General features: G+C 32.7%; 3 protein-coding genes across 4 annotated transcripts; 2 read left to right on the top strand and 1 right to left on the bottom strand.

The window, feature by feature from the left end:
- The first annotated feature begins 1,880 nt into the window (after positions 1 to 1,880).
- On the top strand, positions 1,881 to 5,221 carry LOC118028005 (probable protein phosphatase 2C 23). The gene is made up of 4 exons (XM_035031506.2): positions 1,881 to 3,753; positions 3,878 to 3,991; positions 4,459 to 4,723; positions 4,823 to 5,221. Exons 1-4 carry the CDS (start codon positions 2,056 to 2,058, stop codon positions 4,936 to 4,938), a joined length of 2,193 nt encoding a protein of 730 aa, XP_034887397.1. The 5' UTR covers positions 1,881 to 2,055; the 3' UTR covers positions 4,939 to 5,221.
- Positions 5,222 to 19,614: 14,393 nt separating this feature from the next.
- LOC118028004 (epsin-3) lies at positions 19,615 to 21,447 on the top strand. 2 transcript variants are annotated; one of them, XM_035031505.2, is made up of 5 exons: positions 19,615 to 19,760; positions 19,889 to 20,048; positions 20,206 to 20,328; positions 20,423 to 20,584; positions 20,706 to 21,447. In XM_035031505.2, the coding sequence occupies exons 2-5, from the start codon at positions 19,906 to 19,908 to the stop codon at positions 21,271 to 21,273; spliced, it is 996 nt and encodes a 331-aa protein (XP_034887396.1). In that variant the 5' UTR covers positions 19,615 to 19,760; positions 19,889 to 19,905; the 3' UTR covers positions 21,274 to 21,447. The 2 variants fall into 2 exon arrangements, with proteins under 2 accessions (XP_034887396.1, XP_073268872.1); XM_073412771.1 differs by lacking the exon at positions 19,615 to 19,760 and having other exon boundaries at positions 19,768 to 20,048.
- Positions 21,448 to 21,625: 178 nt separating this feature from the next.
- LOC118028003 (U-box domain-containing protein 33) lies at positions 21,626 to 26,722 on the bottom strand. The gene is made up of 7 exons (XM_035031504.2): positions 26,216 to 26,722; positions 25,794 to 25,912; positions 25,365 to 25,474; positions 24,582 to 24,936; positions 23,354 to 23,905; positions 22,331 to 23,041; positions 21,626 to 22,027 (listed from the first exon to the last, which is right to left on the bottom strand). The coding sequence occupies exons 1-7, from the start codon at positions 26,394 to 26,396 to the stop codon at positions 21,845 to 21,847; spliced, it is 2,211 nt and encodes a 736-aa protein (XP_034887395.1). The 5' UTR covers positions 26,397 to 26,722; the 3' UTR covers positions 21,626 to 21,844.
- Between the last annotated feature and the right edge of the window lie 242 nt (positions 26,723 to 26,964).

Genomic DNA, 26,964 nt, shown 5'->3' with positions numbered 1-26,964 from the left:
TTCTCAAGGATATTGGGTTTAGCAGTTAGCCAGATCTATATATACTTAGGCTTAGCACGTAGCTGAACCTAAGGATGCTAGGTCTGCCACCTTGCAAGACTTATCTATATTTGGACTCAGCGTGTAGTTCAATCTAAAGATATTGAGTTTGGTAACTCATTAGAAACATGTGTACTTGAGCTTAGCATATAGCTGAACCCAAGATTACTAGGTTTGGTAACTCATGAGACTTACATGTATTTGTCTTAGCGCACAACTGATCCAAATGATATTGAGTCTGATAGCTTATCTGACTTATATATATTTGGGCTTAATGCATAACTGAACTTAAAGATATTGGGTCTGTCATCTTATGAGACTTATATGTATTTAGGCTCAATACTTAGTTGAACATAAGGATGTCGGGTCTGATAACTTAGTAAATATATGTGTATTTGGGCTCAACATGTGGTTAAATCCGAGAATGTTGGGTTTGGTAACTTGCGAGACCCACATATATTTGTCTTAGCACATAATTGATCCCAAGAATATTGAGTCTGGTAACTTGCTAAATTTATATATATTTAGGCTTAGTGCGTAACTGAACCTAAAAATATTGAGTTTGCCACCTTGCAAGACTTATATGTATTTGGGCTTAACACGCGGCTAAACTTAAGGAAGTTGGGTCTGGTAACTCACCATAGACATGTGTGCTTGAGCTCAGTACGTGGCTGAACTCAATAATGATGGATCTAGTAGCTTGCGAGACCCACATATATTTGGGCTCAACATATAACTAAATCCAGAGATGTTGGGTTTAAAAGCAAACCAAATTCATATCATCTAGGCTTGACCTTTTGCTATGTTTAAGCCTGCTGGTAATCGCTACAAATTTAACCATTTTAAATATGGATTTATGTAAAAAATAAACATATAAAATATATCAATCCATCCCTCATATGAACAATCATTGATTAACAAGTACTTATATTTCAAATACTAAATACTATTCAATAATATCGGTAATTTGGACCAACTATATTCAACATCTATTTGGATTGAAAATCTTTTATTAAGTCTATCAAAGAAAGTCAAATGCAACTAAATTCACACTTAAGCTGCATCCATTATTCAACTCAAATCAGCAAATTCCCACTCCAAACGCGGTCCCCTTGGGAAAAAACAACGAGGAAAACAATGTCTGTGATCCGCGCTCTCTAATCAAGTTGATCATTAATTAATGTCACTAATATACGGAGTTTACTTAACCACGAAACTTTAGTCAACGCCCCACACGCGCTAAAAAATAGAAGAAGATAAACAAAAGCCGAACCCTTTTTATTTTTTATTTTTCTTACAAGTGAGTAATGTTTAAAACAGCTTATGCACACGTATTACAAAAAGTATGAATTTTATTTTACCTGAACAGGGCATCAGAACCCCCCCCTTTTTTTTTTCTTAACAAGTTACTTATATGATTTTTTTTAATTTTAATTTTGACCTAGTTAAAATGAAACTGTATTTAAATAAATTATATATTATTTAAATTATCAAAATCCAAGTTATATTTTAAATAAAACAATTTCCAGTCAACCGGTAAATCAAATTGAGAATACCAACCATGATAACTATTGTTTGACATTTGACGGAGAAGGAGAAACACATGACACGCCCTTAGCTACTATGGTGAGGCCCCATTTTCTTCTTGGAACTTTGTTTATTTTTGTGGTTAAAATTATATTTAGATATATTTTAAAAATGTATTTAATATTTTAAAAATATTAAATTAATATTTTTAATGTATTTTTAAAGATTTTATTATGTTGACATTAAAATAAAAAGAAATATTAAAAAAAAGACTATATACTACAGTACGAAACAGACCTTAAGACAATAAGAAAAAACAAACCATTTCTAATTTCAAACACCCTTTTCTCTAAACGAAAAGTCAACGCCTCTGTCTCTCTCTCAGCTTCCCTTCTTCTTCTCTTCAGCTTCTCTCCCTTTCTCCACCTCTTTGCCAATGAAATACTCCAACTTACAGTGATTTAGTTTATACCAAAAAAAACAAAAATAATGGGAAACGGTTTTGGTAAACTGACGGTCTGTTTCACGGGAGATGGAGAGGCTCGCCGGAGAAAGGTACTCTCGGAACTGATATCCGACCCATTAGATGAAGGTCTAGGCCACTCCTTTTGCTATGTGAGACCCGACCCGACCCGTTTATCCTCCTCCAAAGTCCACTCAGAGGAAACAACCACCTTCCGTACCATATCCGGTGCCTCCGTCAGCGCCAATACATCAACGCCACTCTCCACGGCCTTCATAGACCCTTATGTTTACAACACCATCGATCGAGCTGCTGCTTTTGAGAGCTCAACTTCTTTTGCTTCGATCCCTCTGCAACCAATCCCCAGAAGTCTATTTGGGTCCCTTAATTCTGGCCCCTTAACTGGAAACTCGGCTCTGATGCCCTGTTCAGGTCCGATGGAGAGGGGGTTCTTGTCGGGTCCGATTGAGAGAGGATTCATGTCAGGTCCGTTGGATCGTGGGTTGTTCTCGGGTCCTCTCGAAAAGGGCAGTTCTGATCAGTTTCAAAGAAGCTTTTCCCATGGTGGTTTTGCTTTTAGATCCAGATCGGGTAAAAGGTCGCTGATTCGGGTTTTACAAAGAGCAATATCTAAAACGATAACTCGTGGACGCAACTCAATTGTGGCTCCTATAAAAGGAGGGGTTGGTGTTGTTAAAGAACCTGAGTGGATACTGAGTTCAGAGAAGCAGAATGAGTTGACAGTAAGTAGTGTTAATTTGAGTAGTGATGGTAGTTTAGAGGATGATGATTCTTTAGAGAGTCAAAATCTTCAATGGGCTCAAGGAAAAGCAGGGGAGGATAGGGTCCATGTTGTTGTATCAGAGGAGCATGGTTGGGTTTTTGTTGGGATTTATGATGGATTCAATGGTCCAGATGCGCCTGATTATCTTTTGTCCAATCTCTACTCTGCTGTGCATAAAGAACTTAAAGGTTTGTTGTGGGACGATAAGTTTGAGCCTGATCAAATTTCTTCCCCCGCATCTTCCCCTTTTCAATCCGAAACTAGTAATTCTGTTGAAAGTACTAATTCAAGATTAGAAAATGTGATACATAACAGAGAAACTAATGGAAACTGTAGAAATTATGAGTGTTATCAGTATTTGGATCAAGATAATCATCCGTGTCCGAGTGGTGATGCTGGTTTTGATACGAGTCTGAAAAGAAAAAGGAGTAGGAGTTCCAAAGGTAAATATAGAGGGGCTGCTAAAAAATGGGAGGAAAATCAGAGGAGATGGAAATGTGAATGGGACAGGGAAAGAATGGAACTTGATAAGAGATTAAAGGAGCAACTGAATCGATCTGGATCAGATGCTAGCCCAATAAACCATGCAGATGTGTTGAAAGCTTTGTCTCAGGCTTTGAAGAAAACAGAGGAGTCATATTTGGAGATTGCTGATAAGATGCTTGTGGAGAATCCGGAGCTGTCTTTGATGGGTTCTTGTGTTCTTGTGATGCTGATGAAGGGAGAAGATGTCTACGTGATGAATGTGGGTGATAGTAGAGCAGTATTAGCACAAAAGGCAGAGCCTGATTATTGGCTAGGGAAGATCAGACAGGACTTGGAAAGGATTAACGAGGAAACATTGCATGATCTTGAAGCTTTTGACGCTGAACGATCAAATGCAATGCCTGTTTTGACTGCCTCACAGCTGAGTGTTGATCATAGCACCAGTGTGGAAGAGGTATAATTAGATTACTGTTTGTGGTCAAGAAATCTTGTTCTGATTAATTTAACATGTTTGCTTATGTTCTGTTTTCTTTGCTTGGTGTGAACTGTGTCTGAATGTTGTGTTGCATGCATTTCAGGAAGTGCAAAGAATAAAAAAGGAACATCCAGATGATGCTTGTGCTCTGGTGAATGACCGCGTGAAAGGTTCATTGAAGGTTACTCGGGCATTTGGTGCAGGTTTTCTCAAGCAGGTATGGTCGCCAACTTACCATTTAAACATTGGGACATGGATAAGCTAAGCTTGGAAAAGCACTGAAATTGTTCCTCTTAATTTCATCTTTGAATAGCAAGATATAATGATAATGATAATAATAATGCATTTGAGAAAAAAAGTTAAACATCCGTGTGGTACTACCAATAATGTAATCGTTAAGAAATCAATTTGGTGATACTTGAATAAGTTACACAGAGGATACAGTGATGCGTCTGCCTCATGTTCTCATTTTGAGCAAATAGTAGGGGACCTGGGAAGGGGAGCGTTCAGAGCATTTCGATTATTTAGAGCTACAAAGTGTTAATTGATACTTCTATTATCCATTTTGTGTTGACAAAGTATTGCCACCAGAGCAGGAAATAATATTTTTTGGAATTGTAGTTCTTGGGAGTTTTTGCTTTTGAAGTGTAGTGCCATTTCTCACTCCTGATTTTCCTTCTGCAGCCTAGATGGAACAATGCACTTCTAGAGATGTTCAGAATTGACTACATTGGCAATTCCCCGTACCTAACTTGTTTACCATCTCTCTACCACCATAGACTTGGCCCGAAAGACAGGTTTCTGATATTATCATCTGATGGACTTTATCAATACTTAACAAATGAAGAAGCTGTTTATGAAGTTGAGCTGTTCATCACCTTGCAACCTGAAGGAGATCCAGCTCAACATCTGGTCGAGGAAGTTCTGTTCCGCGCAGCTAAGAAAGCTGGTATATATTGTTTAAGTATTAAATAAAGTTGTGCTGTCTGCATCAAAAATATGTATGGAAACTGAATTTAGTAGTGACTTTGCTTATGGTGAATTGCAGGTATGGACTTCCACGAGTTGCTCGATATACCACAAGGGGATCGACGGCGTTACCATGACGATGTTTCCATCATCGTTATTTCTTTAGAGGGAAGGATATGGAGATCGTGTGTATAATAAAGTAGATAAAAGGTACAGATAGAAGATATAGAGACATCTGCGAAAGATCCAGGCATTTCCCTTTTGCCTTTTCTTCTTCTTTTCTTTTTCCTGGTCACCTTTGTAACATACATGGCAATTAAGATCTGGGGAGTGCATCTTGGGAACTTAGTTGTGTAATGTGCTTGGTGGTGAGGAGTGTAAAGGTGTAGAAGCTGGTTCTTCTTGATTATAAACTGTCATGAAAAGATGTAATTTTCTAAAAATAAATGGCATTCCTTTTGGAAAGGGTTTTGCTCCATTCCATGTTCTTTTTCACTGGTATATGGGATTATTTTGGCTTCCTGAGCATCTGCGCCTTCGATACCCTTGTTTTCGTAAAGCAATAAATATTTTGTTGCACAAAATATTTTAGTATGAGAATAAGTGGTCAGTGGCCTCACAATTATATCTTTCGGGCTTTTCAGTTTAACAAGGATTTATTGGTTACCTAAAAGCTGAGAAGCAGTTTAGAAGGGTGCACAGCAGATTCTAATGGCAACATGCTTTCGATATTTTCCCTCTTTAACAAATAGATAGGTCAATTTGCAGGGTAAGATCTTCAATTTTGTCATAAAAGGATATATAATTTTCCCTCTTTAACAAATTACAGATATGGATAAAAAATTTAGGACTTGGAACTTGTATAGCTTAACACACGGATATGGGAGTAGCTGGGGTTTCTTTGCTTCGTAAATTGCAGGGTAAAATCTTCAATTTTGTCATAAAAGTGTGTATAATTTAGTACTTTCTAGATAGCAGCCAGTCAATTTCTTGCAGTCAATTCCACAGAATTTTCGGTCATTATCAAATGTTCTTTAATTTGCAATGGGTAGTTTCGTGATTGAATTCTAGCCAGAAATCATCCCCTGCTGACCAATTAGAAAGTCAAAGAAACCCATTGCTCTTTGCTTCTTCTTTCTCAACATCAACATGACAACATCCTAGCGGCATTAAAACCCAAGCCAGAAAAGGAAATTCTCTTTGACCATTTTGTATGTCTCTCGCTTATGCCACGCAGCAAGGCAAAACACTAGCCCTGGTGAGATGAGGTGAGAGCCACACAGCCACATGGTCTAGCTCATTTGGTAGAATGAGTCCGAGAGCCCTGAAGTAGCTCCTCTCCATAGGCCGTCAGGCTCCTTGGTAGAGAGGTGTTGCCAGGTAGTTGCCTTCATAATTCCTCTGTTTTCCTCTGTCTTTCTTTTCTTTAAAGCTGGATAGCTGCTGCCTGTCCACTTGCATTGATTCATGCCTTGTTTAGTTGACCTGATCATAAATCTCTCCAGCTGCTAGCCACTTTCATACTGGAGAGTAAATGCACTGCGGCTAGGAGACGGTGAGGTTGGTATCAAACTTAACCAGTCATAAAAACCTGTCACTGTGTCATTCATTTCCAACCAACATTTTCAGTAATGACACAAAGCTGCTATTTGAGCCTCTCCCCTTCATTTCCTTCTGATTTGATAGGAGGAGATGCATGAACTTTGGGAAGTCAGTTGAGTCTTTAATATTTCTGCATGTGACATCAGAAGAGGAGTGTTTACTGATGCGTGGTTTATGCAACAAAATAAAAGAACACCCTGCTACGATAAAAACTAGCAAGCCTCCGTCGCAAACCAGTTGGGATCTGCTATACCGATACCTTCGTGCCATTCTTGACGATTATATATATGGATAAAAGAAAAGAAGAAAGAAAGAAATTGGGTCTTGGTCCAGCAATCAGAAGAACAGGACTGTCTCAGTATTGCGCGATTGATCCACTTATTCTTCTGCATGCAGCTGGGCCTGCAAGCCACTTTACCTCTTTCATATCCAGGAAGCAAACACCTCAAACTCATTTGTGAATTCTTCAGCGTTTCACCCCTCTGTTCATTAAGCAATAAATCGCAGGACTTTCCTTATTATAGCATGCTTTGATTATGGTACTGCATGTATATATGGTGAGATTTGAATATAATATTACAAGTTTCTAATATTTTTAAGATTAATCAGATTAATAAATGAATTGCTTCCTACATCATCATTTAAATTTAAATCTAAAAAGAGGCTGTTATATATATATATATTTAATTTCTTTTTATAGAAGTATGAATATGAATGAAAGTTGAACCTAGTCTTAGTATACATAAATTAATATAAAAATACCTTTATCTAAGAATCCCAAATTAATCTTTAACCATTGGAAAGTTTCAATGCCTTCACTTGTTTCAACATGCGTGTTCCGGTTAAAATATAAACCTAGACTAGATTGTACCATACAAAATTGTATATATATATATCAGCATCATTTGTGTAGGTCTAGCTTTTGATAGGTATTTGCTTCTCCGAAAAAATATCTTCATAAAAAATATCAATAATATATTATTTTTTTTTCTTTCAGAAAACAATTAGGAAGTCGGAACAAATTTTTAAATTTTGGTATAGATGTAGTATAATTTGTATTTTGAAAACTAGAAAAAGGTTATCAGATTTAAGCCTGTTTGTTTCCAGGAATTTACTTTTCTGGAAATCATTTTCCTCACTTTTCCATGTTTGGCAATACATGGAAAGTGAGTCAAAGGAAATATAATTTCGGTCAAAGGAAAATGTTAAGTTTAACATAAGGAAAGTGTTTTCCGCTTTTAATTCTCGGAAAACACTTTCCTGACGTGGGCCAGTGCTGCGTTGTCTTGTTTTTTCTGTAACTGTTCATGTTAATTGCACTGTTCAATGAACAGTGCAATTAACATGAACAGTGTATTGCATACACTGTTCACTGAAGAATAGTGAACAGTGCAGGTTTAGTGCACTGTTCGCTGCCTGCGTGGACTCTTTTTTTTCTCTTTTTTTTTATAAGTGTGTTATTTTTTTTAACATTTAAAAAAAAATAGTTTAGAGTGAATTTTATACCTTAATATTTTATCCAATTTTATTACATGCTAAAAATATTATTAAAACTATAGTTTTTATCGGATGTATTTCGTACGTAATGAAATTATAAATGGTTTCATAGAATAGTAAAAAATATTTCACAAGCTTATTTCTTTATAATATGATATGATATATATAGTTATATTTTATAAAATAAGCTATGTATGAATATAGAATATAATAAAAAAAAATTCATCATTATACATTTTAGATTTTATTTTTTTTTATTGTAAGTGATTAAATATTTTATATATATTAGATAAATTTGAAAAAAATTAATTTATTAATAAATTATTTTCCAATTCATTTTCCATAACACAACCAAACACTGGAAAATGTTTTCCATAACACTACCAAACATCGGAAAATACTTTCCCGGAATTTACTTTCCAGGAATTCACTTTCCTCGGAATTCATTTTCCAAAAAGAATTCACTTTCCTGCAAACAAACGGGGCCTAGATTTTCTAGGAGGATTTGCATATAGGAAATATTGATAATAGAAGGAATTTTGAAAATTCTTCTCAGATTTATTATACTGGAAGAGAAATAGTTTTTTAAGAATTTATAACTTGACTTTGATATTGTGTGTCTATATATATGACCATCACGTGCAACCAGATGATTATTAAATTTATATCAATGTTCAAAGTCGACCTTCCCAACTTTCTATTGAAAAAGAACCGAATAAATGCATTTGCTAATTGCCCTAGCGTTAATTTGACTTTGTAGTTTCTAATCCCTTACTTTAGGTAAGCTTTATTTTATACTCATTGTTTTCATTGCATAATGATGGCAACTTTATAATATAATTAAGAGCAGTCCAATATTATATACTTCTTTTTCTATCTTAAATTAAAAACTTTAAACTCCATTGATGGCCACCTACCAGTAATGGTAACAGTTCAAATATGAAAGAAAGAAGAAGAAGAAGAAAAGAAGAAGAAAGTAATTGTGACAGTCGATGAAGTTAATTTCATTCCAAACTATAAAATAAATTATATCCAAATATATATACCTAAAATGGGTCTTTGTATTTTTGATGTTATACTAATGTCACCTTTGTAAGGTTGGTTTTTGTTTGTAATATAAGAGACAAAACACAACACTAAAACTCGACTCATTACAACGGGTATGATGTGAAAAATTATTTAAATCTGTACTTTTAATTTCAAAGAAAACCAATTTCGGGCAAATTTTCAAACTTTTGATGAAAATTCTAGCTAGTTGGAAAGTTTTGAATTTTGGATGGAAACAATTTTTTGCGAGGGAAATCAATTTTTGAAAAAAATTCTTGGATGACGAATTTTAAATTTTCCAACAAATTTTTGATTAAAAATAAAAAAACTATTTTTCTTAAATTTCATTGGAATATTTTGGATTTTAGAATGAAATCAAGTTTCTTTAAAAATTAAAAAAATAAAAATAAATTATCCTTTTATTTTATTTTTTTTAAATCCATGAGTGGTCCATAAAAAGTCCATCATAAAGTTTTGAATGAAATGCCTAAATAAAAATTGGTAAAATCTATGTATGGAAATAAAAAAAAAAATACACATTTCCAAACTTAAAAAGTTTTGAATAGTGCTATAATCTAATTTTGACCCTCTTTTTCAATTTTTTTTTTCAAAAGAACTACAAAAAAATACCAAAATTCTCAAAACATACATTTTCAATGCAATTTGGCCAATTTCTAGTCATTGTGTAATTTTCAACCATTTCACTTATTGTTCTCGTATTGATAATTTTCTAAAAAAATAAAAAAAAAAAGAGAAAAAAAAAATCAACCAAACAAAAAAGAGATTCTTTTAGTGATTAAAATATAATTAATAATAATAAGAATCAATTTAGAAAAAAAGTTTTGAATTGCATAATATTGTTTCAAAAGAGAGAGACTCTATTAAAGAAATTAGAAGCTAGAAGGTGGTAGAAGATTTTAAAAATTAAATATAAAAAAATATTTTTAAATAATATAAATAAATGGTTATACGCTTATAAAAAAGGAAAGCAATTAGTGAAATTAACCACACAAAAAAAGCCCCACAAAAAAAAAAAAAAAAAAAACCCTTCCTTGTCCTTCTCCGCACACACCAACACCCCATGCACACCAAAAATACTCTCTAAAAGAAATAGTCTCAAAACTTGTGACCTCACTCTTCCAAAAGAGGCACATAGTAAACCCGGTAATATATATATATATATATTTGAGATAATAAAAAATAGTCTTGAAAATTTAGTAAATTAATTGATATGATTTGTACAGGTATGAAATATAAAAATTTGATTTTTTAATGAAAAATTACAAACCGGTTATTTTACATTGTAGAACATAACTTTCAATCTGGTTATCAGATTAAGTTAAAATTTTGCGTGGAGTCTTATAAAATATTATTTTAACTTAGGTTCAAGTTTTAGAATTTTTGGAGTATGATAAGATTTTTTTCAGATAAAAAAACAAATAACACAAATAAGTGTCTAGAAATTTCTTTAGGAATCAAATTGAAAACTTTCCCAGAACAACCCTCTTTACAAGCTGCCATAAATGAAAAAAAAAAAAAAAAAAAAAGGAAAAAGAGGGAGTGTGCAGCCAGCCAAGAGAAGAAAATGTGAAAAGAGAGCTTTTGTCATTTTTTATGGAAATTGCTTGAAATATAAATAAAAAAAAGTATAAGATAGAAAGAGTGTTTAGTAATTAAAGAGAGGGTTTGATACATTAAAGAACCTACAAGGAGTTTAAAGATTTTAAGTGTGTTTTTAGAGTAGAAAAAATTAAGCTTAGAGAGAAGTGTGAAGGAGAACTTGATTCAATTTATTTTGGCTTTTGATTCTTCATTCCTTAAGGATAAAAAAAACTCTCCATGATGATTCATTGTGTTGTTTTCATGTTTGTTCTTGGATCGATTGAGTAGAATTAGTATTATGTGAAGGTGAGTTCTTGATGGTAGGATTGTTTGAATGCATGATTTATGTTGATTATATGTTTGTTGAGGGAATAAATGCTTTGACTTGTCATTAATTAGGTTAATTTGTAAAAAAAACAGAAGAAGAAGAAGAAGAGAAAATAAGATGGAGGGGGGATAAAGAGTGGTTTCCACCTTGGATTTGCTATTGATCTCTTATTATGTTATGAGTAAATATGATTTTATTATGCTGATTAGTGAAATTTTATACATTGATGCTTATATATTATTATAGGTGATTATGGAACTCTTAAATAAATAGAAATGGTGAATGTAATTTATGAAGTTGTGCTAGAGTATTGTATGTTGGAATGAAAAAATAAAATAAAATAAAATAAATGGGTTAAGTTAATTAAGTGAAAAGTTGGAGAATTATCATGTCACTATTTTTATTTGACTTTTCGGCAAGGATAAAGAATTTTAAGAGGTCGGTTGAATTGATGTAATTGAAGATTTTTCATGACTTAAATGGATGAATTGAGTTTGGATGATGGGTTAAAATTTAGAGTAGAAGGGAATTTATCCTCCTCTTAGAAAGGTGAATTTGGCTATGGAAAATATAAGAAATAAAACCTCAAGTTTGAAGAAATTAATGAATTGCATTTAAATAGTGAATAATAACAACAATGAAATGATATCTTGAATTAGGTGTAAAGGAATTAAATTTCCTATAGTTATTGGGAAATTTTTATAATAATATAAGATTCCCTTATAATTGTGGTGAAATAAAACTTCAATTTTAGATGGATGTAACATTGTAAGAATTATTTGTGGAATTATTAAAGAACATGAAAATAATAATAATAATAATAATTTCGGGTATTAAAATTTTATCAATAAAAAATTTATTATGTGGAGAATTTTTAAGTAAATTATTGGATGATGAAGAATTGAAATCATGTGATCTTTTAAATTAAACAAGAGAGGTTGGAGGCTCCAAGCAACAACATAAAGCTACTAGTCGAGCATCACTAGCAGGTAAGTGTCCGTCATCTTGAATTTTTATAGAGAAATTAATTGAAAAACACATGTTAATTTTAATTAGAAATTTTGTAAGTTATGTTTTGATGTCAACGGATGAACTAGCACTCGGTAATTGAGCAAGTGAACATATTTGGGCTGATAAACTAATGCCCAATAATTGAGTGGGTGAACTGATGCTCAGTAATTGGACGGATGAACACATTTGAGAGGATGAACTAATACCCGGTATTTGGATGGGTGAACTAATGCCCCGTAATGAGCAGTAATTGAGCGGATGGATTAGTGTCCCAGATGAGGAAGTAGTACCCCCATGAAATGAAATGGCTAATATTAGAATTAATTGGATGAATATGGAGGTTGAAGATATTAATGATTCATTTTTTATATGGGTGTAGTGAAATGATATATTGCATTTATTGATAATTATGTTGATAAAATATTAATTTTATTTTCAGGACCCTCACAGTAGTAGAATGGATCATGCTTGAATATATAATATTTTTTGTGTATTTATATTGATCAAAATGTATTTTGAGATTAATAAATGATGTAAAAGAGGTTAAATGAACCTTTTTATTTGTAGAACAAAATTGTTATATGTAATTAATGTGAATGCCATTCTTAAAAATATGTTTGTGCTATATTAAGTATTTGCATTTTATCATAGTTGCTTATAGGATTAGAAATGTTAAAATGATATAAAAAAAAAAGAATTTACCCTAAATTTTTATATTTAACTAAGAAATTGTCTTGGATAAAATAGTGGGAGCATTACATTCATAATCTAATTTTTTATTGTTTTTCTTAGAATCAATTAATTTTGCAAGTTATGTAAACCTTATAATTATTTATGTATTTTTTTTTATATTGATTGCATCTTTATTATCGGACAATACATGTCTATTATTTTTATGATGTATTGATTGGGAAACAGGTTCAAGATGATTGGATCATAATTATGATATGAATTGCGTTAGAAATGAAGATATCGATAACTTGGTATGGTTTTGTTATAAGAAAAACTCTGCTGATTTTTTAGAGAAAAAAAATTGCACCGAATAAAAATTAACACTTATAAATAAATATATTGTTTTTTTGTTTGTGACACACACACACAATCTCTTTTATTTTTCTTCACTCATCTAGCACACACTCATATTTTTCACAAAAAAAGGAGTAACAAAATTCTCTCTCTCTTCTAAAAAAAATGGTCATTCCCTCTCCTTTAAAACACAAACAAAAACCACCATATTATAATCTATTTTCCACAATAGATTAGCTTGGCCACCATCAAAGTCCATCGTTACCTCCTATTTTTCCTTGTAAGCAGTCCTCAGGGCTCCAACCATTAGTTAGTTCTTCAACATCTATCAGCGGTGGTTTCTCTTTTATGTCAACTACCACCACAATCTCGAACTCCATCACCATCAACCATAATAGCCACCACTCTTCCCCACTTTAGATACACATAAGACAAACCTCAACCTCTCCTCCTTTCATCCATAATTGATGCCTCATCAATAACCCTCAACAAATTAACCAACAATGTCTTTCTTCCATTTCCAACCAATATAAACCCATCTCACCCTCTTAACTAACTAATAGCTATTAGTAGGCGAAAACTCAACCCAGATTTAACTCAACCCCAAACAACCTTTGATCTATTGGTAATAGCAGGAGAGAAAACAGACAGAGAAGGAAATAGATCTATGAATAAAAAGTATATAAAATTTATTGCTTGATTGTTCCATATCTAGTAGTTTCCTTTTCTTCCATTGATGGCAGCGCGTAAATCCACCACCGACAATGAAGAGGCACATGGGGCCAGTATTCCTATACTTTCAAAGTCTTTTACTATTGTTTCAATGTTTAAAGTAGCCTCTCCAATCTATTACTGACCTTTGGAAAGTCCATTTCAAAATTTGGATGATGTTTAATCCATGTTTTAATTATTATAGTTTGTAAAAATATGATTGGAGGGTGTGGGGGTAAAATAGTGAAAAAGATGATGTGTGGTGTGTCTTTGCATTTTTTTTTCTTTTAGCTTATTCATATGTTAAATAAATGGTTTTTTTAATTAACCAAATGTTTTAGTTGCATATTACCAAGTTTGGCCAATTTTTGGTCATTTTGTAATTTTCAACCATTTCTCTTATTGTTCTTGTATTGATAGATTTATATATATATAAAAAAAAACAATAAAGAAAAATAAAAAGAAAAGAAAGAGAAGACAAAAATCAATCAAACAAAAAGAATTTTTTTAGTGATTAAAATGTAAATAATAATAATAAGGACCAGTTTAGAAAAAAGTTTTGAATTGCACAATGTTATTTTAAAAGAGAAGGATTTAAAAAAAAAACAATTAAAAGCAAGAATGGTTTAGAAGTTCTTAGAGAAATCGAGAAAATATTAGATGATTGTGGAAGATTTTAGAGATTAAATGTAAGAAGATATTTTTGGGTAATATAAATAAGTGGTTATGCTCACAAAAAAAAAATTAATGAGAACATTAGAAAAAAAAAAAAAAAAAAGAAGCCCCGCACTAGAAACACTCTTCCTTGTCTTTCCTCGCACACACCAACACCACATACACACTAAGAACACTATTCGTCATCCTTCCCCACATATACCAACACCCTATACACACTAAAATATTCTTTAAAAATAAAGTCTCAAAACCTCATGACCTTACTCTTCCAAAGAAGAGTAACACAAACCAGAAGGTTTGTTTTAAGAATTGGATGATATTTAAAGTGTGTTTTAATTATTATGGTTTGTAAAAATATGATTGAAGGGTGTGTGAGTTAAATAGTGAAAAAAAAAAGATGGGTAGGTGTCTTTGCTTTTTTCTTTTTTTTTCTTTTAGCTTATTCATGTGTTAAGAAAAGATTAAAAAAATAATTAATTAGCCAAATGTTTTAATTGTATATGTCTAGGTTTTTCAAAAAAAAAAAAAAAATCATGTTTGCTTTTTAAAAAAAAATACAAAAGAGAAAATATATTGTATAATTTAGCATACAAAAAAAAAACAAAAAACTAGTATTTATATTTTGAATACATCATGAACATAATAAGTTTATTAAAGTTCACGAGAACTTGTCTAAATTTTAAAAATATATTAAAAAAAAATTTATTTATTTTAAATATCAATAATGAAGAACTTATACATAATATGTATTCCTGGTATTAAAAGGAAAAAAAATGCAAAAAAAATATGTTTTGGCTCTATAATGACTAGACTTAACTTATAAAGTTATGGTCCACTCTATTAAAGATAAATCTGGTTTAAATAATAGACAAACAAATGATTTTTTTTTTAAAATAGTGCCTTAGTTTTATTCAAATAAATAAGCAATACAATTGATTTTAGGATCTGGTGTATTAAAGGTGATATTATTTTTTTATATATATGACTAGTTTTTTATTGCAGACACTGAAGATCAATCAGGGTTTCTAATAATAAAAATACTATATAGCAATTTTAAAATTTTTTTAATTGATAAAAAACAAGAATTATTTGTTTTTTTCACTCACCTTGAGAATCTTGATGCAGGAGGATAATCATGCGATTCAGTATATAGATTATAAATAAAATAAAATTAAATTTAATGGACAAGGATGGATAAAGAGATAAGAAATTGCAAGGAAGCCATACAAAGAGACAGGAATGAGAAAGAGTATGTTCCAATAAAATAAAAGGGCACTTTCAGTGTTTTAAACACGCAGACTTTTAGGAAAAAATACACGGCAATACTGGTCAAGACACTAACTAATCAAATAATGTAATAAAAATAGAGGATAAAGAAATGCAAAGGATTTACTATTTTTCCAACTAACTTTGTTTTGTGCAACCGTTTCTTTGTTTGTTTTTTTATTATTATTATTATTTTTTATTTGAGTATTCTTATATTTTTTTTAAAGGATGATAAGAGTCCTAGATTTGTAGCTACTCTTTTTAATAAAATACGTTTTGTGAAGAATCAAAATTTGTATTTTTATTTTTGCATAAATATAATAATACTTTAACCGCTAGATCACCACTTTATTAATGTGCAACCATTAAACATTTAAGATTACCAAGATTAATAGTTGACAATTAGCATTAAAACACCAAGAGTTTTTTTAATCCTAAATTAATGTACCAAATTAACACGAGGTTGGTAGATTATTTTTATCAGAACTGCAATCAAATAACAAAATAAATATTAGATGCCAATTAAATATTTTCATAGTTTTATAATGTGAAAAATCATGTTATAAAGCATTCGTGAGATATGCATGTGAGATGTTCTAAGGGTTGACAAGCTCTTTGTATTTAGAGCTGTAATTTTTTTTTTTAAATAAACATTAGATATTTATAAATTAAAAAATTTGGTTGTGATTGTTTTTTAAAATATTTTTTTATTTTAAAATATATTAAAATGATATTTTTTTTATTTTTTAAAAATTATTTTTGAGATCATCATATAAAAAAATTTTAATATATATATAAAAAATTTAATTTTTAGTAAAAAAAAAATTTGTATTAACGCTCTCTAAATATTTTTATAGTTTTAGATGTCATTTATTTTAGGAAAGCTATGCTGTAAGGGATTTGTGTGGCGTACTTCTCGAGAGAATGCTCAGTATTAATCAATGTAATTCTCTATTAAATGTCATTTATTTTAGAAAATTGATGTAGGCCATGTTTGTTTCCTGAAAAAATAGTTTTCGGGAAATCATTTTTTAAATTTTCTTGTGTTTGTTTATTATTAGAAAAGTTGGTCAATAGAAAACACTTTCCGGTCAACGAAAAACACTTTCCGGTCAATTTCAGTCAAAGAAAAATTTAACTTGGTTTTCAGGAAAGTGTTTTTCCTTTAGCTGTGTTTGTTTTCCGAAAAGTGGTTTCCAGGAAATCACTTTCCAAACTTTCTTGTGTTTGTTTGCCAGTAGAAAAGTTGTCAATGAAAAACACTTTTCAGTAAAAGGAAAAATTTGGCTTGGTTTTCAGGAAAGTGTTTTCCTGAAAAATTTAAGGGGAAAACATTTTCTGAAAGTTGTGAAAAATTTAGAAATCATTATTTGCTGATTATATCAAATTTGATCCTCAAACTTTTGATTGCTATATATATTTTGTTTTGAATATTTATTTTTCAATTTCATCTCTTATAAAAATTTATTTTATTTTTATTGAAATTTTTTATCTATCAAATTTGTTCTTTATTATTTTGATTGTTACTTATTTTATTTGAAATAATTTATAAAATGTTGATTATTATTATTTTAATTTCTTCATCTTTCATTTTTTTTTAATTTTTTAGATTTGATCTCTATTATTTTGATTATTATTTATTTTATTTGAGATAATTTATGAAATTATATATTTTTTTTTCAATTTCATTCTCATTCAACTTTTTAATTTGTAAGATTTATTTCTCATTATTTTAATAAACTTGAAAAAAATAAAATATCAATAAGTTATTTTCCAAGCTTATTTTCCATGACATAACCAAACACTGGAAAGTATTTTCCAACTCATTTTTTATTACACACTACCAAACATCGAAAAATACTTTTCCGGAATTCACTTTCCAAAAAGAAACTACTTTAAACAAACGGAGCTATAGATGTTGATTGATGTACTAAGTGTTAGTAAATGCAATTGATGAAACAAAATTCAAGTTTGATACATTGAATGTAAAGATGAGTTTCCTTTAGAATGAATATCCATGTTGATCTTAGTATTTCAACTAATAAAATTACAATATGTAGTTTTTATTCGTTTTAGAAAAAGAAATTGATGGGATTCGAGGGATAAAACTTATATATAAACAATACTTTACTGCTATTTTTTATAATTATTATAAAAATACAAAAATTTTGGTAATAAAATAGTAAAACTTAGGCATAGTTTGTAATTGCGTTCCAATCAACGTTTCATAAATATTTAAAATTATTTATATTTTTGGATTATATTAATATATTAATATAAAAATTATGTTTTATTGATATATTTTTAAACTAAAAAATACTTTATAAAACTATCACTATTACACAATCAAACCTGCAGTCCATAGTGTTTACTGTAGAGAGGTTCTCTTTACCTTCATTATTAAAATTAAAATAAAAACACTAAACCTCATCAGTATTTTATCGTAAAGGAAGACACGTTGCAACGTGGAGTGGAATCCTACAATATAATAACGTTTTATTCATTCATTACACAAAACAAATGCTCTATATACAGGGTATGATGAAAAGGGATTTATTTAGTTTTATGAAATTAATAGGTGGATAATGTTCTCGCAACTTTTTTTGCACAGTTAAATATCATAAATACACTTAAAAAAGGTAAAAGGATAATAGGTGCTTTTGCCTCATTTCATTTTTTTTAAATAAAAAATTACTTCATTTCGCTTCAAGTAAAAAAAATTAAAAGAGGGGTTAAGGAGTATTTTGATATTTTTACTCATGGTTTCTCTATTATAATCTATTTGAATTAGAAGAAAACTCAATCTTTTAACAAATAAAATAAAAATAAAAAATAAATTAGCTGGACATGTGTGGTATCTTCCAGCGATCAAAAAGATTCAACTATTGTATCTTTCGAAATATCTAGTGACGGCACAACTAATAAGGTTGTGCGTGCAATGCAATTTATGGTTGTTCAATGATAATGTGATTTTTTACCCCCTTTTTTTTTTTTTTTTCTCTCTCCTCTCCTTAAAATCAGCATCGGGTTAGCCAAAATTCAAAGTTGTCCTCCTTTGTATTTTTATTTCAATCGTGGTTCTTTGTTTTATTGATCTTTAATTTTTTTTTAATTTAATCTCTTTCCATTTAGTTTTATTTAATTTTTTTTATCAAATATGGTATTTATTTTTTTGATTTTTTAATTTTGTCCCTCAACATTTTAATTCATTTTTTTTTTCTAATTTTGATTTTTATTCTTTTAATTATTCATTTGTAATCCTTTTATTAATTTTTGTTTTTCAATTTGATCACTCAACATTTTATTTTATTTATTTATTTATTATCAAGTTTCGTTCTTATTATTTTAATTGCTCTTTTTTTTATCCTTATCTTATTTTAAAAAAAAAATCCCTTGATTTTTAATTTTATTTTTTTCCAATTTTGGTTCTTGTTCTTTAATTTATTATTATTATTATTATTATTATTATTATTATTATTATCATTTTCTTAGTTTAAAGGTTATCCCAGTTCATGAGTTAGTCAAAGTTAACCTAGGTAGTTTTGGATTTTTTAATTTTTTTTAAATTATTTATTTTTTTTAATTTCATCATTTGACATTAGACTATTAGATCTTAAGCTTTCTGAATTTTTTTTTTATGAGGTTATCCTAGGTTATAGGTTAGTCAGAACCCAAGGTGACTCGATTTTTTTAAATGTTATTTATTTATTTATTTTATTTTAAATTTTTTTTCTTGCTTATTTTTTTTTAAAAAAATTAATCTTGATTTCATGTCACGGGTGACAGGTTAATAGAGTTAACCCGAGTTAACTCATGTTTTTTTTTTTGAAGTTTTTATTTTTAAATTAATTTTTTTAAAATTTTATTTTTAAAGAGTGGGTTATTAAACCCTGAGCTTTTACCATTTTTTCCACTTTTTATTCTGTAGGATATCTTGATATAATATCTTTTATCCACGAGTTATCATCACATGAATATCTTTTTTTATATTAAAAAACTTTAACTTGAACCGCTGCGCATAGCAGACAGAAAAAAATCTATTTTGTATCCCTTATATTTTTACTTTGGAACCATCGCTGTTAACAATGAGAGACCTAATTTTCTTCCCTTTAGATGTCATGTTGAATTTGTCCACTCCAAAAATCAAGTTTTTGTGTCCTCTTTTCTGACTTCTTGTTCTTGTTCTTGATGACAAGTGAAAGTCCCACATTATTTATTATTTTGGATCTGTATTGAAGTAAGGGTTGTATTGGTAACCACAAGTGTTTTTTTCTTTCATCAAGTAATTAATATTATAGGAAGGATAGCCCTAATGTAAAAATAGCTTCCAATTTTCCTCTTCTTAGCTGCTCTGATTTTTTTTCCCCTTCAAATCATCAGACCATCGATTCTGAATCATGTCTATCTTAAGCAAAGGCAATAGCAGCAGCAACATGGGTGCACCATCATTCCATGAACTTAAGAAGCAAGCTTCTTTCTTCTTCAAGGAAAAGATGAAGAGTGCTAGACTAGCTCTCACTGATGTCACACCGGCAGAACTGTAAGGCTTTTGTTAGTTATTTTATAGATTGATCTTTTAAACAGCTAGTAGTCTAGTAGTGATTTATTTCAACAAGGGTCTGATATGACATAGCATGTATGTCTTTTTGATCTGGGTTATATGCGTTTCCTGGCGGTGCTTGAATAATATTTGGAAGGTTGACTGAAGAAGTTACAAGTGGGAATCCATGGGCACCAGACAACCCTACCCTTGCATCCATTTCAAGGGCTGCTTTTGAAGTCGATGATTTTTGGAGAATTGTGGAGATTCTACACAAGAGGTTTTCATTTCTGGTTTCATGATTTGTTTTCCCTCTTGTTATCTCTTTCCTGACTCGGATACTTTTGTATGTTTGAACCTTTCGGCCAAGTCAGATTCTCGAGATTTGAGAGAAAGAACTGGAGGTCCTCTTACAATTGCCTTATTGTACTTGAACACTTGTTGACTCATGGACCAGAGAGTGTGGCAGGGGAGTTTCAGATTGACCAAGATGTTATTAGGGAGATGGAAAGCTTTCAGTGTATAGATGAAAAAGGGTCTGTGATTCTATTTATGCTTGTATTCATATTTATCTTCTTCTCATGGACTTGACATGTCTATATAAGCTACCAGCATTTTTTTGTCTCTGTCGTCACTAGTAACAAAAAGTATGTGCAGATTCAACTGGGGTCTCGCTGTTCGAAAGAAATCAGAGAGTATCTTGAAGCTGCTTGAAGAAGGACCTCTTCTCAAAGAAGAGAGAGAGCGAGCTAGAAAGGTGACCAGAGAGATTCAGGGATTTGGGAGCTTCAGCCACAGTTCTTCATCAGCGCAAGGAATTCTACAGGAATCATATAACGGAACATTTGCAAGAAGTAATTCTCAGTTCAACGATTCTTGGGAAAATCAATTCTTATCCCCGAAAGAAGAAATTTTGATCCAAACAGTGCAACACAAGGACGCAAATTCCGAATCTGCCAAGAAAAGGGCGAATCTGGATTCTTGGGAAAGTACCGTCAATGTTTGCCAAATGCCCGAGAAAACTGGAACAAGTCTCAAAGAAAACTTGGCTCCTAAGAAGGAAGAATTACATCGATGGAATGGCACAGGGGAGGGAAATCCCCTTTTGGCGGGCAGGAGAGATGAACCGGCGATTATAGAGGAAAGCCACCCCTTTAGTGACGCCGAGAACCAAACCACTGCTTCCCTCGTTTCAGCAAGAGATGAAATCCTGCAAGGATTTTAGGATTTCAATCTAGCAGACATAGCGTCTGCAAATTTCTTTGTGCATTAGTCAGTGGCCAAGGTTTGTTCCTGTTATACATGTTGCGGGTTGTACAGTTCTGTAACCCACGGAAAAGACGGTGAGCATTGAATTTCTATTATGCTAATATATACTGAGATGAGATGTGTTTGTTTAGCACTTTGTGAAACGCTTATGAACGGTTTTGCTTTTGATCAAGACTTCGATACTTGTTAGAGATGTATTAATTTTAACAGTCTCCTAGCACAATGGCTAGATATGTTTGCCTCGAAAGACTAGCATTTCTAGTTCGAAGCTTCAAATTTCTCAGACATCCATACATATCCATCTCGAATGACACATGGTTTTCAGGGTTCATTCACTTGGCTGAAACAATTTTGTACAAATAATCAAAACACAGCCGAATTTAACTCAACCAATGCAGCATCTAAAACACTACCCGCTATCTGTCATGCAGCTATTTCTATCATATATACACGGTGAAGCAAGGATAGCCTAGAATGCAATCTCTACGAACATGATTAACACGCAATATAACTGAATGCATGGGATTCTAATATTTACAAAGCCAGTCTTGAATGGCAAGACGCAATGCATGGTTGGGAGTGAGACGCAAGTGATCTAATCTCAGATTGGTCATTGGAGATGTTTCACGGCCATTTGCCAGCCATCCACGCAAGGCTTCTCCTTCATACGTGAACCCATCAGCTGCCACCTGAGGGTCGTGCATTATTTCCTGAAAGAAAACCATTTGATATGTTAGACAAATTGAGCAAAATACAACGCCTGAACCCTGCTCTGTGGTAATCAGAATGCTTGCTAAAAGCTGCACTTTGGAGGACTGCTTTTTCAACTTCAAAATGACCAAGAGCTTGTAAGCGCTAATAAAACCAAGCCACTGCATGTGAATATCTAGAAAATGAAATAATTGCTGGAAAAAGAATATGGCGCAGGGGGAGAAAGGGTGTGTCTCTGTAGTGTAAAACATGGTGTACAATCATGTTATTCTCAGTTTCATTATAAATGCGTGTCATCTTACCTGAAGAATAGGGCACAAGAAGAAAGATGGCACTGGTCTCTCCTCTGAAACATGCAGCTGTTCCAATTCCCTTACCAGTGTAGGTGTTAGGTCTGGTCTACCCCTACTGCTCAATTCACAGAACTGCAAGGCCAAATCCACCAATCGCCTTGCCACAATCATTGGCCATTCAGCTGATGGATCCAAAATTGAGGCTAATTTCCTTGTTCTACGCACCTCACCTACCAATCCAGCAGGAGGCTTACCGGTGAGTAGCTGTAGAATGATTACTCCAAAGGCATAGATGTCAGACTTCGGTGTCAAGACTCCAATTCTTTGGAACTCTGGATCTGTATATGGAAAGGAACCCTTTGGAATAGTGCTCCAACGAAAACTTGGCTGATAAAGACTATCCTCTGTTACCAACCTGCAAATTCCAAACTCACATATCTTGCAGCTAAGTTCAGAATTTAGCAGGATGTTTTGTGGTTTCAGATCACCATGGACAATCTTTTCAGGTTTGGAAGAGTGCAAGAAGCAAAGGGCACTTGAGATTTCAGCAATAATACGTGTTCGAATCTTCCATGTCAAGGGGGCAATGTTGCTTTTCTGGAAAAGGCGGTCTTGGAGGCTCCCATTGGGCAAGTACTCATACACAAGAGACCATGCTTCTGGACACGCACCAAGCAGAGTCACCAGATGAGGATGCTGTAGTTTGCCAAGAACTTGGACCTGCTCAAATAAATACTAAAGGTTATTTCAGATATATTGTGGGAGATAAATGGTGCTGGGAAATTCTAGATTCCAAGTCAGATGGTTTAATGTGTCTCGTTAAATACTGCATATTGTTGGCCAATCATACAAAACATCAAAGTATGAAGATCATATTGACCAGTGAATCATCCAAAATAATTTTCAAATACCCACGGACACTCAAGGCATGAGTAAGGCATTGAAAGGATTAGTAGTGATACATCCAAATAACTATATGGGATATCTCTCTCTGCACAGACAGAAAGAGAGAGAGTTACAAAGAGCTCTAACCTCTTTTTGAAACTCTGATTGCCCTTGCATGTTATTTGGATGCAGCCTCTTTATAGCAACAGTTCTACCCAACATTTCACCCTTGTAAACTTGACCACAACCTCCCTGACCAAGCTTGAAGCTCTCAGAGAAGTTGCACGTAGCAGTTTGCAAATCAGACAAAGAAAATTCTGCTAATTCAGGCAACTCTTCAGTGATTCCAAGAAACCCATTGCAGTTTGCAGTTCCTGCTTGCCCAGGGCTTCTCCACCGCTCAAGCCAATGCACAGCTTCCATTTTCTGCCGTCGGATCCTCTGCTCTTCGTGCCGCAGAGACAAAATGGATGTTTGAATGAGTTTTAATTCTCCAGAAGCTTCCTCACACCTGCGATTTGCTTCCTGTGCACGAATGTCTAGAAGAGAAACATTTCTCATGGTTCTCTCTAGCTTTCTAGCTACTTCATCTTTCTCTGTCAATAGCTTTTCTTGATCCTGTATTGTATTATTGAGTGCATCTTCAGCTTCTTTTCTAAGTTTAACTTCATATACAAGAGCAGATTCATAGATCTTGACCTGATAAGAAGAGTGTAATTAGATTCTCTCCAATGAAGAACCAATACAGCATGTAACAAAGTTAGCCACAGGGAAATGACCAGGAGTACCTATTTTTTATTGCAATCATACGTTGCTTAAATCTTCAAATAGCTAGCACACTCCCCTCACTTGGAAGTCCAAATAAACATCTCGAGGAAAAAAAATGTGGGTACTAAGATTTTTCAATGATAGGGCGAGAAAATATATTTGGGACAACTTGCCAGATTCCATGATGTGAATTTGTATAAAATTACAAGAAGTAATTTGAAAAGGAAAGCTATAGGAACACATTAAAAAAGAACATGAAACATTCCTGTCTATTTCTTAAGCAATTTTTCATCTGTTCACCTGATTAAAAAAAAAATTGAAACTTCACAACAAATAAAAGTGAAAAAAGTGTGACGGGCATCCCAAATTTTCTTTGCTTGCTGACTAATTGACCTTATTTCCTTACAATTGATTCAGACCCTCTGGTGTGAGGTGCACAAGAATGTTGAAGTTTCTACCCAGAAGATTCAGAACATGCTGCGCACAAAGTGAGTTGACCACTAATTTACAGTCTCCTCCAGAGTTTACACTCTGAGGAGTCAGAAAACAGCCACATGATCTACAAACCAGATCTAGAAATGAACCAGGAATACTCAAGTGTGGTTACCTTGCTGAAAGCTTCCATTGCTTCCAGTTCCAATGTTTTGCACTTCAACAACTCTTCAAATGCTTCATTCCCCAAAGCTTCTGCTTCTAAACTCACTTCTTCAATGTGAGAATATGAGCTTTCTTCCTCCACTTTTGGATCAGAACCTGAAGACACTCTCATTTCAGTGGAAATGCATCTTGAAGCACAGCTGCTTCTTGTTGAACTAAATGAACCCTGGAGAGGATTTGAATTTTCAGAAGCTTCTCTTGTCCATATACATTTCCCTTTGTTGATAAACCATATCTCACAGAACAAGGGAGCATGTTTCACAGCATAGTTTTCTTTGCAGGAGCTCTTTTTGACCTTCATACAACTGTATCAAACCAATAGGATTGATTATAGAAAGGAACATTTAAAGCTCCCAGTAGAGCAATAATGCTCCAGTATGTAAAACAGATAGTAAAAGAAAGTTTGTGCGAAGAAATACAAGTCTGCTGATGAAATTTGCTACAGAGGCAAGATGATAAGTAAGGTATTACTCTTCTGTTCTGAAGTGACATTCAAAAAATGAGTAGTCTTTGACAGAGAATGTATATTTGTCTTTAGAGATGATGATGCGTTGTAGTTCTACTTTCAAATCTATCGGTGCATGGCTTACAGATTTAACAAACATGAAACTATGCACAAAGACAGTTGTTGCGCTGCTAGAATCAACAAAAGTATTTTCACGAAAGAAACACTTAATGGAGATCTCTGAAATACTGGAATAAGTGATTGTGATAATACTGGTTGTCTGCTTACCTTTCTTTTACAGCCCCCATAACAAGCTTCCTGACACCATGTCTGTTCACCAATTCTACAATTCCCTTATGAACTTGGTCACTTTCAATTGTAACAATAGTTGCTTCAACCTGCACAATGAGCATTTTCCCTGAGATGATTAGCAAAGAATGCAAGTTTCTGAAATGAAGAATCATTCAAGTGGTTACTCTACATGCAGATTCATAAAAGTAATACAGCTAAATCAAGTTGCTATTAAATTAAAAAAAAAATCCTTAAAAAAAGCTTGACAGCAGGGTCAAAGGCAAGGCTGCATTTCTTAACAGCAGGAGTAGATCAGGAAGAGTAGTGTCCTGGCTTACAGTTCAGTGACATCAAAATCACTTTCCAAGCAACATTAAAATACCATTCTCCTACATGTACAGAGATCTGATCTGGGAGATAGCACACCTTTGCTCTACGACAAATGATCAAGTAATAATCAAAAAGTTTCTTCGTCCGTTCATTCTCCTCCCTTCTATATGCGGACACCACTTCAGCATTTGCTTGACTAGCTGGAAGCTTCCCCACTACAATAAAAATCTCAAAGATGTGATTATATACTCCTATATAACTGGAAATCAATTTACAAATCTTAGTCGTAAAGCAAAGTTAAAAAAAATCCTAACAAAAATTAACAGTAAATTAAAGAATGAAGAAAAATCCCATCTTGGATCCAAGAAACTTTCTAAAAATAAACCAACAAGTGAATAAACAACAAGATTTGAAAACAAAACAAGAAATAAATTGAATTCAGCAAACATTTCAAGATTCGAGTGCAGTACATAGACCAAGAACCAAAAAAGAAAGGAAGCAAGAGAGATAGAGTTTACAGAGAGTAGGTATCAGCGGAGAGGGACGGTGAACGTGAAGCAAACAAATTTGTCTGGTTCCCAAGCTTTCGAAAACCCAGTTGAGCAAGCTCACAGCTTTCTCTATAGAATTCCCTAAAGCCACATAAACTCTTTCGCTGCTACTTTCTTCCGCAATGTCCGGCAACTGAGAGCTCAACATCCCGTTAGACCCGAAACCGAACCCCACAGAATGGGAATTCGGGTTCGGGTTGTGGTGGGGCGGGTGGGCAGGATTTAGGAGCTCTATTTTGCTTGAGAGACTAGAGAGAGAGATAGAGGATTTGGCGTTTCTTCGTCAGTCACAGGCTTTGGTAAGAGAGGGCAAGTCATAAGTGAGATTTTTTTCACTATCTGTCGGTTTCGCAGAAATGAACGACGGTGGTGACCATTGGAATTTTGTGTTGACTGAATGGAGATGCAAAGCAAAGGGCACGTAAGTAGGAGGAAAGAGACAATGGCAGGATTGACGGAGGTTTATTTTTATCTTTGTTTATGAAAGGATCGTACGAGGAGAATCCTTATGGAATGAGCTGAAGCGAGCGAGCGATCTCGGAGTAAAAAGTTATACGTTTTGGTCATTGCCAAAAACATGTGTAGAACGATGTATTGTAATAAAATATGATTTAATGCAATTGAATCGTCCATTATATTAGTTTTTCTGGCTGTATAATTATATTGTAATGCAATGAAATTAAAATTAAGGAAAAGTTACTTAGGAATCAAGTCAA

This window comes from Populus alba, chromosome 1, assembly GCF_005239225.2.
Source record: "Populus alba chromosome 1, ASM523922v2, whole genome shotgun sequence".
Taxonomy (NCBI): domain Eukaryota; kingdom Viridiplantae; phylum Streptophyta; class Magnoliopsida; order Malpighiales; family Salicaceae; genus Populus; species Populus alba.
Note: the sequence above shows the minus strand (reverse complement) of the source record. Positions and strands in the feature narration are given on the sequence as shown.

Coding starts and splice junctions, on each gene's coding strand:
- LOC118028005 (XM_035031506.2), top strand. CDS start 2,056: ATGGGAAACGGTTTTGGTAAACTGACGGTCTGTTTCACGGGAGATGGA. Junction 3,754..3,877: donor ATAGCACCAGTGTGGAAGAG/GTATAATTAGAT, acceptor CATGCATTTCAG/GAAGTGCAAAGAATAAAAAA. Junction 3,992..4,458: donor GTGCAGGTTTTCTCAAGCAG/GTATGGTCGCCA, acceptor TTCCTTCTGCAG/CCTAGATGGAACAATGCACT.
- LOC118028004 (XM_035031505.2), top strand. CDS start 19,906: ATGTCTATCTTAAGCAAAGGCAATAGCAGCAGCAACATGGGTGCACCA. Junction 20,049..20,205: donor GATGTCACACCGGCAGAACT/GTAAGGCTTTTG, acceptor AATATTTGGAAG/GTTGACTGAAGAAGTTACAA. Junction 20,329..20,422: donor GTGGAGATTCTACACAAGAG/GTTTTCATTTCT, acceptor CGGCCAAGTCAG/ATTCTCGAGATTTGAGAGAA.
- LOC118028003 (XM_035031504.2), bottom strand. CDS start 26,396: ATGTTGAGCTCTCAGTTGCCGGACATTGCGGAAGAAAGTAGCAGCGAA. Junction 25,913..26,215: donor TCCGCTGATACCTACTCTCT/GTAAACTCTATC, acceptor TTTTTATTGTAG/TGGGGAAGCTTCCAGCTAGT. Junction 22,028..22,330: donor TCTTGTGCCCTATTCTTCAG/GTAAGATGACAC, acceptor GTTTTCTTTCAG/GAAATAATGCACGACCCTCA.